Genomic DNA, 15518 nt, shown 5'->3' with positions numbered 1-15518 from the left:
AAGGGCATATTTTACTTGCCGTTGCAATAAGAAATCGATTTCACACAAAGTTATAGAAAATAAGTATTAACAGGTGTGATGATGATGATGACCCTTACGATTCCTACCACATCCTGTATTAGGAGGAAACTCACACTAAAAAATAATTGTCTGCAAGACAATAATATTTAATCATCCTATTGGCAAGGTAATCATTCAGAATCCTTTAAGAGTGACCAGCTGTTCCACACCGGTATCAGTCACACATAAATAACTGGATTCAATAATTTTTCATGAAAATGTGTTGAGAGAGTCAGGTACCAGAAGTCCTTTCATTCAACAGATTTCCTCGTTATGTCTAACACTGTCCTCTCCAAAGCCCATCCATCCCATCACAACTTCATCAGGCTGTTCTTCTCTGGTCACCTCGTCCTCGTGCCCCTCACTGGCATATAATACCTCAGTTCCTTCCAGAAGCGTGAGGACAAGGAAAGAGAGGGTGAGGAGAGAGGGGACGAAGCCAGCTCCCCTCTCTTCTCCTCTTCTCCCCACCTCCCACACCTCAACCCTCTGCTACTCTTCCACCAGCAGACGGCGCCCTGGCGCTCCCGGAGGTGGCGCACCGACTCGGGGAAGAGGGTCAGCTGTGTGGGGGAGACCTCCTCCAGCTCCACAAGGACCACCTTAAGGGAGCCCTCCAACAGGGCACGGTGCATGGCCGTCTGCCTCTCGAAGCTCTGCCAGGCCTCCAGGACACCACTGCTGCTGTCACTGTGGCTTCCACTGCAGAACGTAGAGCCAGAGTAGACCAGGAGGAGACGCCGGCTTGCCAGCATGCTCTCCTCCACTGCATCTACTATGGCTAGAGAGGGAGGAGGGAGGAGAAGAGGGGGAAAGGGAGGAGGGAGGAGAAGAGGGGGAAAGGGAGGAGAGAGGAGGGAGGAGAAGAGGGGGAAAGGGAGGAGGGAGGAGAAGAGGGGGTCAGGGAGTAGGGAAAATTGTTATTAAAACATTGTTCTACCATTGAAATGGTTTCTGAAGGTCTTTATGATTTCAGAAAGGTTTCACATATTTCATCATCATGCTACTTATGTACTAATGCCAAGGCTAACTTAGTCTTCTGGAACCTGGAGCCTCAGGGTCGAGCTGAGATGTCATACCTTCCCCTGGTAGGCTGTCCCGGCCCAGTATGAACAGCCTGTAGCCACACCTCCCCTCCAGAACCTGGGGCAACATGTGGAGGGCAAACATCTCTGCCTCCCCACAGGCTCCGCCCCCATCCCCAAACAGACGGGGGTATGCCACGTACGCATCATACAACTTCCCATCAGAGTCTGCCACATGCAGGATAGGGACAGGTAAAACAAAATAGATGTGTTAGTGCTGGGCTAGAGCAAAAGCCTCCACAAACCTGCCTAACAGAGGAGGCTTGGTTATTTATGACACCATAGTTGCTTGTGTTTTATGGTTACATGGCCTATTTAGTGCCTTGTATCAAACTTCCTCTCTGTTTCCTCTGAGTCATGGAAAATGCTGTGCTTGCATAGCTGTGGGATGTGCTACAATACATTGCTACACTTGCTACTGATTTTACTTGTGGTCAGGTGGGGAGTGGGAAACAAGTGTTGGATTCTAACTTGGAATATACTTATTCATGTTACCATATTAGAACCGGGTGTATGGAAAGTTACTGAGTGAGAAAGGGGAGTGCAGAGCTTACATTCTGTTGGAAAATGTTATTCTTAAATCTCATGTACCCTATGGAGAGAGGCAAAGGGCAACAGTCTGGTTTCAGTCACTGCTAAGGTAGGACAGCCGTGGAGTAGGGAGGAGTGAGGAATTCGGCCCGAGGTCAGGTCAGATGAAGTGAGGAGGAACAGTCAGTCCTGTCACACACATACAGTTGAAGTCGGAAGTTTACATACCCCTTAGCCAAATACATTTAAACTCAGTTTTTCACAATTCCTGACATTTAATCCTAGTAAAAATTCCCTGTCTTAGGTCAGTTAGGATCACCACTTTATTTTAAGAATGTGAAATGTCAGAATAATAGTAAAGATAATGATTTATTCAGCTTTTATTTATTTCATCACATTCCCAGTGGGTCAGAAGTTTACATACACTCAATTAGTATTTGGTAGCATTGCCTTTAAATTGTTTAACTTGGGTCAAACGTTTCGGGTAGCCTTCCACAAGCTTCCCACAATAAGTTGGATGACTTTTGGTCCATTCCTCCTGATAGAGCTGGTGTAAGAGGCCTCCTTGCTCGCACACGCTTTTTCAGTTCTGCCCATAATGTTCTATAGGATTGAGGTCAGGGCTTTGTGGTGGCCACTCCAATACCTTGACGTTGTTGTCCTTAAGCCATTTTGCCACAACTTTGGAAGTATGCTTGGGGTCATTGTCCATTTGGAAGACCCATTTGCGACCAAGCTTAAACTTCCTGACTGATGTCTTAAGATGTTGCTTCAATACATCCACATAATTTTCCTTCCTCATGATGCTATCTACTTTGTGAAGTGCACCAGTCCCTCCTGCAGCAAAGCACCCTCACAGCATGATGCTGCCACCCCCGTGCTTCACAGTTGGGATGGTGTTCTTCAGCTTGCAAGCCAACTTTAAAGGCACAGTCAACTTAGTGTATGTAGACTTCTGACCCACTGGAATTGCTGTGAATTATATGTGAAATAATCTGTCTGTAAACAATTGTTGGAAAAATTACTTGTGTCATGTACAAAGTAGATGTCCTAACCGACTTGCCAAAACTATAGTTTGTTAAAAAGAAATTTGTGGAGTGGTTGAAAAACAAGTTTTAATGACTGTATGTAAACTTCCAACTTCAACTGTATATTTCCATGCCCATGAAGGTTCTAGCAGGAGGCTACACCAATGAGAGGAACCAAATACGTTCCTGACTAGCAACAGAGATGTATTGGCTGTCTAGATATGCAAGGGGTTGACTCCGCCTAGTAGGAAGGTATAAATATATGTGATTGTGTAAACATCTTTGTCTTTGCAGCTGTATGACCCAGTGGGTGAATAAACTTTGTTTGAGCTTTTTCTAGTTGTCCATTTGAGTTTTTACTCAGTTTGTTCAGAACCTAACACAAGCAATGCAACATGCGTGTGTGTGTGGGTTTAAGTGTCGGCCTGGGGGTTTGTGGGGAGACATGCTGTATGTGCATTTCTGTCTGTATCTGGTGTAGGAATGTATATTTATGTTAGTGCGAGTTTCCATTTCGTGAAAGCACAGTATGCAATGAGTCTGCAGATAGTGTGTGTGTGTGCATGAGTGTGTGCATGTCTGCGTGTGCGCGCTCAGGCATGTTTCTATTAATGTTTCCATGAGTGTGCTTGTGCAGTATATGTGCGGTAAAGTGTCTCTCATTGCGTACCTGTGTTTGTGTAGAGAAGCGGGAACATCCTCCTGAGCGACAGCACGATGTCGATCTTGAAGCGATGGTAAATAACAACACTAACAGTAAACACCAATACCAGACTGGTCAGTAGTACCCCAATAGGGAGCAGATAGTTTGGATCTGTGCAGAAAAAGAGAGAAGATAGCATTTATAACAGTTTTTTCAAAAGTGGTGAGGTTGCAGTTGTTATAATACACTATCAAAACAAGGGTAAAGGGACAGGATAATATGTGTGTGATCTCTTTTGAAACACCTTTATGTTATCCTCCAGACAGTATTGTCTAACCTGTAGGCTGTAGTATGAAGAAGGCTAAAGAAATGCCTCTGTCACTGGAAACCAAACACGTGTAGTTGATGTAAAAGTCTTCCTCTTCCACCATCAAGAAATTCAAATGACGCTCCAACCATACACCCTTCTCCTTTTTCCACTCCCTGGTTTGGGGGGGAGGGAGGGGGGGGGGGGGGGGGAGAAGACAGACAAGTTCCCCCTTGTGAACGCACAATCAAACCATCATGGCAACAGTTAACATAACATACACTGTTAACAGATAACATACACTGTTATTGGCGCCTGAGGGGATGGGTGCCGTTTTACGGGCTCCTAACCAACTGTGCTATTTTGTGTGGTTTTTTGCATTGTTTGTAACCTTTTTTGTACATAATGTTGCTGCTACCGTCTCTTATGACCGAAAATAGTTTCTGGATATCAGAACAGTGATTATTCACCTCGAACTGCACAAAGATTTTTTATTTAATGAGTCTTACAGAAGGGATATACTGTTTCTCCGAGACCAGGCCCAAATCCCGTCATTCGTGTGAAGAAAAGACAGAGGTACAGGGGGCGGAGACCGGGTGCCTTGTGAGAATTTTTCGGCGAGTGGGGAACCCGCCTCTACCATCCGTTCTATTGGCCAACGTGCAATCACTGGAGAATAAACTGGATGAGCTCCGTTCTAGACTATCCTACCAACGGGACATTAAAAACTGTAATAGCTTATGTTTCACCAAGTCGTGGCTGAACGACGACACGGATAATATACAGTTGGCTGGATTTCCGTGCATCGGCAGGACAGAAGCGGCGCTCCTAGTGGCCAGGAACTTTAATGCAGGCAAACTTAAATCCATTTTACCTCATTTCTACCAGCATATCACATCTGCAACCAGAGGGAAAAAAAACCCTAGACCACTTTTACTCCACACACAGTGACGCATACAAAGCTCTCCTTCGCCCTCCATTTGGCAAATCTGACCATAATTCTATCCTGCTGATTCCTGCTTTCAAGCAAAAACTAAAGCAGGAAGTACCAGTGACTCGCTCAATATCAGAAGACGCGGATGCTACGCTACAGGACTGTTTTGCTAGCACAGACTGGAAGAAATCCCGCTATGCCATCAGACTAACCATCAAACAGGCAAAGCGTCAATACAGGACTAGGATTGAATCCTACTACACCGGCTCTGATACTCGTCAGATGTGGCAGGGCTTGCAAACTATTACGGATTACAAAGGGAAACCCAGCAGCGAGCTGCCCAGTGACGCGAGCCTATTAGATGGGCTAAATGCCTTTTATGCTCGCTTCGGGGCAAGCAACACTGAAGCATGCATGAGAGCACCAGCTGTTCCAGACGACTGTGTGATCACGCTCTCCGTAGCCTTTAAACAGGTCAACATTCACAAGGCCGCGGGGCCAGACGGATTACCAGGACGTGTACTCAGATCCTGCATGGACAAACTGGCAAGTGTCTTCACTGACATTTTCAACCTTTCCCTGAGCAAGTCTGTAACACCTACATGTTTCAAGCAGACCACCATAGTCCCTGTGCCCAGAAAAGCGAAGGTAACCTGCCTAAATGACTACCGTCCCGTAGCACGTCGGTAGCCATGAAGTTCTTTGAAAGGCTGGTCATGGCTCACATCAAGACCATCATCCCGGAAACCCTAGACCCACTCCAATTTGCATACCGCCCCCATGGATCAACAGATGACGCAATCTCAATCGCACTCCACACTGCCCTTTCCCACCTGGACAAAAGGAACACCTATGTGAGAATGCTGTTCATTGACTACAGTTCAGCGTTCAACACCATAGTGCCTACAAAGTTCATCACTAAGCTAAGGACCCTGGGACTAAACACCTCCCTCTGCAACTGGATCTTGGACTTCCTGACGGGCCGCCCCCAGGTGGTAAGGGTAGGCAACAACACATCTGCCAAGCTGATCCTCAACACTGGGGCCCCTCAGGGGTGCATGCTTAGTCCCCTCCTGTACTCCCTGTTCACCCATGACTGCGTGGCCAAGCACGACTCCAACACCATCATTAAGTTTGCTGACGACACAACAGTGGTAGGCCTGATCACCGACAACGATGAGACAGCCTAAAGGGAGGAGGTCAGAGACCTGGCAGTGTGGTGCCAGGACAACAACCTCTCCCTCAACGTGATCAAGACAAAGGAGCTATCGTGGACTACAGGAAAAGGAGGGCCAAACACGCTCCTATTCACATCGACAGGGCTGTAGTGGAGCTGGTCGAGAGTTTCAAGTTCCTTTGTGTCAACATTAATCAAATGGCCACCTGGACTATCTACATTGACACCCCGCCCTCCCTTTGTTTTTACACTGCTGCTACTCGCTGTTTATTATCTATGCATAGTCACTTTACCCCTACCTACATGTACAAATTACTTCGACTAACCTGTACCCCCGCTGATTGACCTGGTACCGGTACACCCTGTATTTAGCCTCGTTATTGTTATTTTATTGTTACTTTTTATTTGATTTTTTACTTTATTTTATTTAGTAAATATTTTCTTAACTCTATTTCTTGAACTGCATTGTTGGTTAAGGGCTTGTAAGTAAGCATTTCACGGTAAGGTCTACACCTGTTGTATTCGACGCATGTGACAAATAAAATGTGATTTGATTTGATTTTGTGAAGTTCCAAAGTTTCAAAGCAAGCACTATGTATTAAGGTATATGGAGCCTATCTTAATCTCAGTGGTATACCTGATACGATACCAACAGTTTAGATACTATACAGTAGAACATCCATCTGGATGACACAGAATACAGGCATATACAGTGCCGTGAAAAAGTATTTTCTCCTTTCTGATTTTCTCTATTTTTGCATATTTTTTATACTGAATGTTATCAGATCTTCAACCAAAACCTAATATTAGATAAAGGAACCTGAGTGTACAAATAACAAACCCAAAAATTATACTTATTTTATTTATTTAATTAACAAAGTTATGCAAGTGTGAAAAAGTAACTGCCCCCTTACACTCAATAACTGGTTGTGCCACCTTTAGCTGCAATGACTGCAACCAAATGCTTCCTGTAGTTGTTGATCAGTCTCTCACATCACTGTGGAGGAATTTGGCCCACTCTTGCATGCAACATTTTTGGGTTTTCAAGCATGAACTGCTAGTTTCAAGTCCTACCACAACATCTCAATTGGAATTAGGTCTGGACTTTGACTAGTAAATTACAAAACTTCAAATGTGTTGCTTTTTAACCATTTTCAAGTAAACTTGAATATGTGTTTTGGATCATTGTCTTGCTGCATGACCCAGCTGTGCTTCAGCTTCAGCTCACAGACAGTTGGCCTTACATTCTCCTGTAGAACGTAATGGGACCCATGTCGTCCAAAAAGTTATACTTTTGACTCATCTGTTCATAGAACATTCTTCAAAGAGTCTTGATGATTCAGGTGCTTTTTGGCAAACTTGAGTCAACTTTTTGGATGAGATGGGTCCCATTATGTCTGGCGAAAAGCTAACACTGCATTACACAGTAAGAACCTCATACTGTAAGTCAAGCATGGTGGTGGTATTGTGATGGTTTGGGGATGCTTTGCTGCCTTAGGACCTGGACGACTTGACTTAATAGAAGGAACCATGAATTCTGCTCTGTATCAGAGAATTCTACAGGAGAATGTGATGCCATCCGTCTGTGAGCTGAAGCTGAAGCGCAGCTGGGTCATGCAGCAAGACAATGATCCAAAACACACAATCAAGTCTACATGAAAATGGTTAAAAAGCAACACATTTGTATAATTCTTACAGTGTGTATTGTGATACTGTTGTGTTGTCTCAACCTACCTTTGTGATTTCTGAAAGACGCGCTCTGAGACAATTTTGGAAATTGAGTTTTCTCTAGCTATCCAATTCAAATCCGTAAAACATTCATTCCCCACACTCTCCACAAACACCCGACACATCTTACTGAAGGAAGAACCTAGGGGGCAAACATTGAATTCTTTATTTGGATCATGAATGAAAATAAATAATAAACTCACGCACGCACGCGCACACACACACACACACACACACGTTCTCTAATGGTTTACTCACCCAGATCTGCTTTGATGATCTCATTGGCAGGTTCAACCACTTTGGGCTCCAGGCAATACTGCACTGAAATTATGACAATGATTCATAAACATCATAGAAAGACACAGAAATATTCAGTCACCTGACCCTATAGAAAACAACCCTTTCTAAGCTCTCAAAGAGCAAAGTTTCAAAGCAGCCTCTATGAACTCATAACCTCTGATTCAGGGTCATATACAGTGCCTTCAGAAAGTATTCACACCCCTTGACTTTTTCCACGTTTTGTTGTGTTACAGCTTGAATTTGAAATTGATGCAATTTAGATTTTTGTATCAATGGCCTACACACAATACCCCATAATGTCAAAGTGGAATGTTTTTAGAAATGTTTACAAATTAATTAAAAATGATGAAATGTCTTGAGTCAAGAAGTATTCAATGCCTTAGTTATGGCAGGCCTAAATAAGTTCAGGAGTAAAATGTTGCTTAACTGTCACGATCGTCGTAGGGAATAGACCAAGGTGCAGCGTGATGAACGAACATGTTTAACTTTATTATCTTTAGTGATAATAGACAACAAAAACAAAACAAGAAACGACTCGTGAAGTCCACGGTAACAATGACCGACACGGAACAAAAACCCACAAACACAAAGGGAAAAACATACAGTTTAAATATGGCTCCCAATCAGAGACAACCAACGACAGCTGACACTCGTTGCCTCTGATTGGGAGTCACTCAGGCAAACATAGAAACAGACGAACTAGAACCCCCAACATAGAAATATAACACATAGAATACACACACCCTGGCTCAACATATAGAGTCCCAGAGCCCGGGTGTGACAGTACCCCCCCCTAAAGGCGCGGACTGCGACCGCGCCTCAATAAGAGCAAAACAGGGGAGGGCTGGGTGGGCATTCTTCCTCGGCGGCGGTTCTGGCTCCGGGCTTGCCCACCACCCTCCAATAAACCCCCCATAGCGCCCCTGGTCCGGTCTGGCCCCGCTGGCTGGAACTGACCTGGACGTAGCAGGAGCGGCTAGCTTCAGCTCCGTTGTGGAGCAGTTGAGCGGTACCTGATTTGGCACCGATGACCCAGGCACGGGTTGTGCCGGACTGACGACGCGCACCCCTGGCTTGGTGCGTGAGGCAGGAACTGACCGGACCGGGCTGACGATGCGCACCCCTGGCTTGGTGCGTGGAGCAGCAACGGGCCGGATCGGGCTGACGATACGCACCCCTGGCTTGGTGCGTGGAGCCGGAACGGACCGGACCGGGCTGACGATGCACACCCCTGGCTTGGTGCGTGGAGCCGGAACGGGCCTCACCGGACTAACGACTCGCACCCCTGGCTTGGTGCGTGGAGCAGCGACGGGCCGGACCGGGCTGACGATACGCACCCCTGGCTTGGTGCGTGGAGCCGGAACGGACCGGACCGGGCTGACGATGCGCACCCCTGGCTTGGTGCGTGGAGCCGGAACGGGCCTCACCGGACTGACGACTCGCACCCATGGCTTGGTGCGAGTGGCAGGAACGGGCTGGACCAGGCTGACGACTCGCACCCCTGGCTTGGTGCGAGTGGCAGGAACGGGCTGGACCAGGCTGACGACTCGCACCCCTGGCTTGGTGCGAGTAGCAGGAACGGGCTGGACCAGGCTGACGACTCGCACCGTAGGCTTGGTGCGAGGGGCAGGAACAGGTCGGGCCGGGCTGGCGACGCACATCATAGGTTTGGTGCGAGGAGCAGGAACAGGCCGGGCCGGGCTGGCGACGCGTACCGTAGGCTTGGTGCGAGTGGCAGGAACAGGCCGGGCCGGGCTGGCGACGCACACCGTAGGCTTGGTGCGAGTGGCAGGAACAGGCCGGGCCGGGCTGGCGACGCGCACCGTAGACTTGGTGCGAGTGGCAGGAACAGGCCGGGCCGGGCTGGCGACGCACAACGTAGGCTTGGTGCGAGTGGCAGGAACAGGCCGGGCCGGGCTGGCGACGCGCACCGTAGACTTGGTGCGAGTGGCAGGAACAGGCCGGGCCGGGCTGACGATGCGCACCATAGGCTTGGTGCGTGGAGCAGGGACAGGCCGGGCCGGGCTGGCGACGCGCACCGTAGACTTGGTGCGAGTGGCAGGAACAGGCCGGGCCGGGCTGACGACGCACACCGTAGGCTTGGTGCGTGGAGCAGGGACAGGCCGGACTGGGCTGGCGACGCACACCGTAGGCTTGGTGCGTGGAGCAGGGACAGGCCGGACTGGGCTGGCGACGCACACCGTAGGCTTGGTGCGTGGAGCAGGGACAGGCCGAACCGGGCTGTGGAGACGGATAGGAGACCTGGAGTGAAGAGCGGCCACAACCCGTCCTGGCTGAATGCCTACCCTCACACACTCTGTGTGAGGCATCCGCACAGGACGTACAGGGCGGTGTACCCGTAACCTGGTGGCCTTCTGAATCCGCCCCTCTTCTGCCTCCGTCAGCCCCGTCGTCCATGCCGTGTGCCCCCCCTAAAAATGTTCTGGGTTGCCTCTCACCTGTCCAACGTTGACACTGCTGACGCCGCTGCTCCTCTTTCGCCAGGGCCTCTCCCGGCGCTTCCTCCCATGTCCAGTCCAAGTTCTGCCCCGGGACACGCTGCTTGGTCCTTACTTGGTGGGTTTTTCTGTCACGTTCGTCGTAAGGAATAGACCAAGGCGCAGCGTGATGAACGAACATGGTTCAACTTTATTATCTTTAGTGATAATAGACCACAATAAACAAAACAAGAAACGACTCGTGAAGTCCACGGTAACAATGACCAACACGGAACAAAAACCCACAAACACAAAGGGAAAACAGACAGTTTAAATATGGCTCCCAATCAGAGACAACCAACGACAGCTGACACTCGTTGCCTCTGATTGGGAGTCACTCTGGCCAACATAGAAATAAACACAACAGAAAGAACACACCCTGGCTCAACATATAGAGTCCCAGAGCCAGGGTGTGACATTAACAAGTCACATTATAAGTTGCATGGACTCACTCTGTGTCACGCCCTGGCTCTAGGGACTCTTTTATGTTGAGCCAGGGTGTGTAGAGTCTATGTTTTGTGTTCATTGTTTCAGTATCTAGTTCATGTGTTTCTGTGTTGGCCGGGGTGGTTCTCAATCAGAGGCAATGAGAATCAGCTGTTGCTTGTTGTCTCTGATTGGGACCCATACTTAGGCAGCCGTTTGGCAGTTGTGTTTTGTGGGATCTTGTTCCGTGTTGGTTTGTGTTTGTTACCAAGGACTTCATGTATCGTTTTGTTGTTTTTGTTCGTGTGGTGAATATAAATAAAGTATGTTCGCATTCCACGCTGCGCCTTGGTCCGCTCCTTTTGACGATCGTGACAGAAGAACTCACCATAACAGGACCAAGCAGCGTGTCCAGGAGCAGACAGCCTGGACTTGGGAGGAGATCCAGGCCGGTATGGATCGCCGTCCGTGGGAGGAGACGCTGGAGGCGCGCCGTAGAGAGGAGCAGCAGCGCCAACCGGGCCGACGTCGGACACGCAAGAGGCAACCCCAAGACATTTTTAGGGGGGGGCACACGGCATGGACGACGGGGCTGCTGGAGGCAGCTACAGGTCGAGGTTGGGGATTAGGAGAGGAGGCCACCGGGTTTGGGGGGCCGGAAGGGAGGTTGGCGGAGCCTAGAGGTAGAGCAGAGCCAACTCCCCGTACTCAGGCTAGGCAGCGTGAGACTGGGCAGGTTCCGAGATATGCGGAGCTGCGTACTGTGCCGCGAGTGGTCCGGCACAGTCCGGTACGTCCTGTGCGAGCACTACGCACGTGTCGTGCTAAGGTGGGCATGCAGCCAGGACGGAGTGTGCCGGCTCAACGCTTGTGGCCTCCAGTACCCCTCCTCGGTCCCGGATATCCTGCGCCAGTGTCACGTGCTGTTGTGCCAGTACGTGTACACAGCCCTGTACGTCCTGTGCTGATGCCTCACACAGAGTGTGTTAAGATAGGCATTCAGCCAGGACGGGTTGTGTCAGCTCTTCGCTACAGACCTCCAGTCCGTCTCCACAGCCCGGTCCAGCCTGTTCCTGCCCCTCGTACCAAGACTGTGGTGCGCGTCGCCAGCCCGGCCCGGCCCGTTCCTTATCCCCGCACCAAGTCAGTGGTGCGCGTCGTCGGCCCGGCCCGTTCCTGCTCCCCGCACCAAGCCAATGGTGCGCGTTGCCAGCCCGGCCCGGCCTGTTCCTGCCCCTCGCACCAAGCCTATGGTGCGCGTCGCCAGCCCGGTCCGGCCTGTTCCTGCTCCCCGCACCAAGCCTGTGTTGCGCGTCGCCAGCCCGGCCCGGCCCGTTCCTGCTCCCCGCACCAAGTCAGTGGTGCGCGTCATCAGCCTGGCCCGGCCCGTTCCTGCTCCCCGCACCAAGCCTGTGGTGCGCATCGTCAGCCCGGTCCGGCCCGTTCCTGCTCCCCGCACCAAGCCAGGGGTGCGCGTCGTCAGCCCGGTCCGGCCCGTTCCTGCTCCCCGCACCAAGTCAGGGGTGCGCGTCGTCAGCCCGGTCCGGCCCATTCCTGCTCCCCGCACCAAGCCTGTGGTGCGCGTCGTCAGTCCGGCACAGCCCGTGCCCGTTTCACCGGTGCCTGGTCAGGTACCGGTCAGCTGCTCCACACCGGAGCCTAAGCAATCCGCTCAAGTGACGGGCCTTACCAGGCTGACGACTCGCACCCCTGGCTTGGTGCGAGTAGCAGGAACGGGCTGGACCAGGCTGACGACTCGCACCCCTGGCTTGGTGCGAGTGGCAGGAACGGGCTGGACCAGGCTGACGACTCGCACCCCTGGCTTGGTGCGAGTGGCAGGAACGGGCTGGACCAGGCTGACGACTCGCACCCCTGGCTTGGTGCGAGTGGCAGGAACGGGCTGGACCAGGCTGACGACTCGCACCCCTGGCTTGGTGCGAGTAGCAGGAACGGGCTGGACCAGGCTGACAACTCGCACCGTAGGCTTGGTGCGAGGGGCAGGAACAGGTCGGGCCGGGCTGGCGACGCACATCGTAGGTTTGGTGCGAGGAGCAGGAACAGGCCGGGCCGGGCTGGCGACGCGCACCGTAGGCTTGGTGCGAGTGGCAGGAACAGGCCGGGCCGGGCTGGCGACGCACACCGTAGGCTTGGTGCGAGTGGCAGGAACAGGCCGGGCCGGGCTGGCGACGCGCACCGTAGACTTGGTGCGAGTGGCAGGAACAGGCCGGGCCGGGCTGGCGACGCACACCGTAGGCTTGGTGCGAGTGGCAGGAACAGGCCGGGCCGGGCTGGCGACGCGCACCGTAGACTTGGTGCGAGTGGCAGGAACAGGCCGGGCCGGGCTGACGATGCGCACCATAGGCTTGGTGCGTGGAGCAGGGACATGCCGGACTGGGCTGGCGACGCACACCGTAGGCTTGGTGCGTGGAGCAGGGACAGGCCGAACCGGGCTGTGGAGACGGATAGGAGACCTGGAGTGAAGAGCGGCCACAACCCGTCCTGGCTGAATGCCTACCCTCACACACTCTGTGTGAGGCATCCGCACAGGACGTACAGGGCGGTGTACCCGTAACCTGGTGGCCTTCTGAATCCGCCCCTCTTCTGCCTCCGTCAGCCCCGTCGTCCATGCCGTGTGCCCCCCCTAAAAATGTTCTGGGGTTGCCTCTCGCCTGTCCGACGTTGACACTGCTGACGCCGCTGCTCCTCTTTCGCCAGGGCCTCTCCCGGCGCTTCCTCCCATGTCCAGTCCAAGTTCTGCCCCGGGACACGCTGCTTGGTCCTTACTTGGTGGGTTTTTCTGTCACGTTCGTCGTAAGGAATAGACCAAGGCGCAGCGTGATGAACGAACATGGTTCAACTTTATTATCTTTAGTGATAATAGACCACAATAAACAAAACAAGAAACGACTCGTGAAGTCCACGGTAACAATGACCAACACGGAACAAAAACCCACAAACACAAAGGGAAAACAGACAGTTTAAATATGGCTCCCAATCAGAGACAACCAACGACAGCTGACACTCGTTGCCTCTGATTGGGAGTCACTCTGGCCAACATAGAAATAAACACAACAGAAAGAACACACCCTGGCTCAACATATAGAGTCCCAGAGCCAGGGTGTGACATTAACAAGTCACATTATAAGTTGCATGGACTCACTCTGTGTCACGCCCTGGCTCTAGGGACTCTTTTATGTTGAGCCAGGGTGTGTAGAGTCTATGTTTTGTGTTCATTGTTTCAGTATCTAGTTCATGTGTTTCTGTGTTGGCCGGGGTGGTTCTCAATCAGAGGCAATGAGAATCAGCTGTTGCTTGTTGTCTCTGATTGGGACCCATACTTAGGCAGCCGTTTGGCAGTTGTGTTTTGTGGGATCTTGTTCCGTGTTGGTTTGTGTTTGTTACCAAGGACTTCACGTATCGTTTTGTTGTTTTTGTTCGTGTGGTGAATATAAATAAAGTATGTTCGCATTCCACACTGCGCCTTGGTCCGCTCCTTTTGACGATCGTGACAGAAGAACTCACCATAACAGGACCAAGCAGCGTGTCCAGGAGCAGACAGCCTGGACTTGGGAGGAGATCCAGGCCGGTATGGATCGCCGTCCGTGGGAGGAGACGCTGGAGGTGCGCCGTAGAGAGGAGCAGCAGCGCCAACCGGGCCGACGTCGGACACGCAAGAGGCAACCCCAAGACATTTTTAGGGGGGGGCACACGGCATGGACGACGGGGCTGCTGGAGGCAGCTACAGGTCGAGGTTGGGGATTAGGAGAGGAGGCCACCGGGTTTGGGGGGTCGGAAGGGAGGTTGGCGGAGCCTAGAGGTAGAGCAGAGCCAACTCCCCGTACTCAGGCTAGGCAGCGTGAGACTGGGCAGGTTCCGAGATATGCGGAGCTGCGTACTGTGCCGCGTGTGGTCCGGCACAGTCCGGTACGTCCTGTGCGAGCACTACGCACGTGTCGTGCTAAGGTGGGCATGCAGCCAGGACGGAGTGTGCCGGCTCAACGCTTGTGGCCTCCAGTACCCCTCCTCGGTCCCGGATATCCTGCGCCAGTGTCACGTGCTGTTGTGCCAGTACGTGTACACAGCCCTGTACGTCCTGTGCTGATGCCTCACACAGAGTGTGTTAAGATAGGCATTCAGCCAGGACGGGTTGTGTCAGCTCTTCGCTACAGACCTCCAGTCCGTCTCCACAGCCCGGTCCGGCCTGTTCCTGCCCCTCGTACCAAGACTGTGGTGCGCGTCGCCAGCCCGGCCCGGCCCGTTCCTTATCCCCGCACCAAGTCAGTGGTGCGCGTCGTCGGCCCGGCCCGTTCCTGCTCCCCGCACCAAGCCAATGGTGCGCGTTGCCAGCCCGGCCCGGCCTGTTCCTGCCCCTCGCACCAAGCCTATGGTGCGCGTCGCCAGCCCGGTCCGGCCTGTTCCTGCTCCCCGCACCAAGCCTATGTTGCGCGTCGCCAGCCCGGCCCGGCCCGTTCCTGCTCCCCGCATCAAGTCAGTGGTGCGCGTCATCAGCCTGGCCCGGCCCGTTCCTGCTCCCCGCACCAAGCCTGTGGTGCGCATCGTCAGCCCGGTCCGGCCCGTTCCTGCTCCCCGCACCAAGTCAGGGGTGCGCGTCGTCAGCCCGGTCCGGCCCATTCCTGCTCCCCGCACCAAGCCTGTGGTGCGCGTCGTCAGTCTGGCACAGCCCGTGCCCGTTTCACCGGTGCCTGGTCAGGTACCGGTCAGCTGCTCCACACCGGAGCCTAAGCAATCCGCTCAAGCGACGGGCCTTACCAGGCTGACGACTCGCACCCCTGGCTTGGTG

At 52.2% G+C, this 15518-nt stretch overlaps 1 protein-coding gene across 1 annotated transcript; it reads right to left on the bottom strand.

Annotated features, from left to right (window-relative positions):
* Positions 1–225: 225 nt before the first annotated feature.
* On the bottom strand, positions 226–3804 carry LOC311125551 (interleukin-1 receptor type 1-like). The gene is made up of 4 exons (XM_084199585.1): positions 3685–3804; positions 3375–3518; positions 1140–1313; positions 226–841 (listed from the first exon to the last, which is right to left on the bottom strand). The coding sequence occupies exons 1-4, from the start codon at positions 3776–3778 to the stop codon at positions 402–404; spliced, it is 852 nt and encodes a 283-aa protein (XP_084055711.1). The 5' UTR covers positions 3779–3804; the 3' UTR covers positions 226–401.
* Positions 3805–15518: the final 11714 nt, after the last annotated feature.

The sequence above is a fragment of the Coregonus lavaretus genome (assembly GCF_964263955.1).
Source record: "Coregonus lavaretus genome assembly, contig: HAP1_SCAFFOLD_705, whole genome shotgun sequence".
Taxonomy (NCBI): Eukaryota; Metazoa; Chordata; class Actinopteri; order Salmoniformes; family Salmonidae; genus Coregonus; species Coregonus lavaretus.
This window is presented reverse-complemented; position numbering and strand designations above follow the sequence as displayed.

Coding starts and splice junctions, on each gene's coding strand:
- LOC311125551 (XM_084199585.1), bottom strand. CDS start 3,778: ATGGTGGAAGAGGAAGACTTTTACATCAACTACACGTGTTTGGTTTCC. Junction 3,519..3,684: donor CTTCATACTACAGCCTACAG/GTTAGACAATAC, acceptor TTTTCTGCACAG/ATCCAAACTATCTGCTCCCT. Junction 842..1,139: donor GGACAGCCTACCAGGGGAAG/GTATGACATCTC, acceptor CTCCCTCTCTAG/CCATAGTAGATGCAGTGGAG.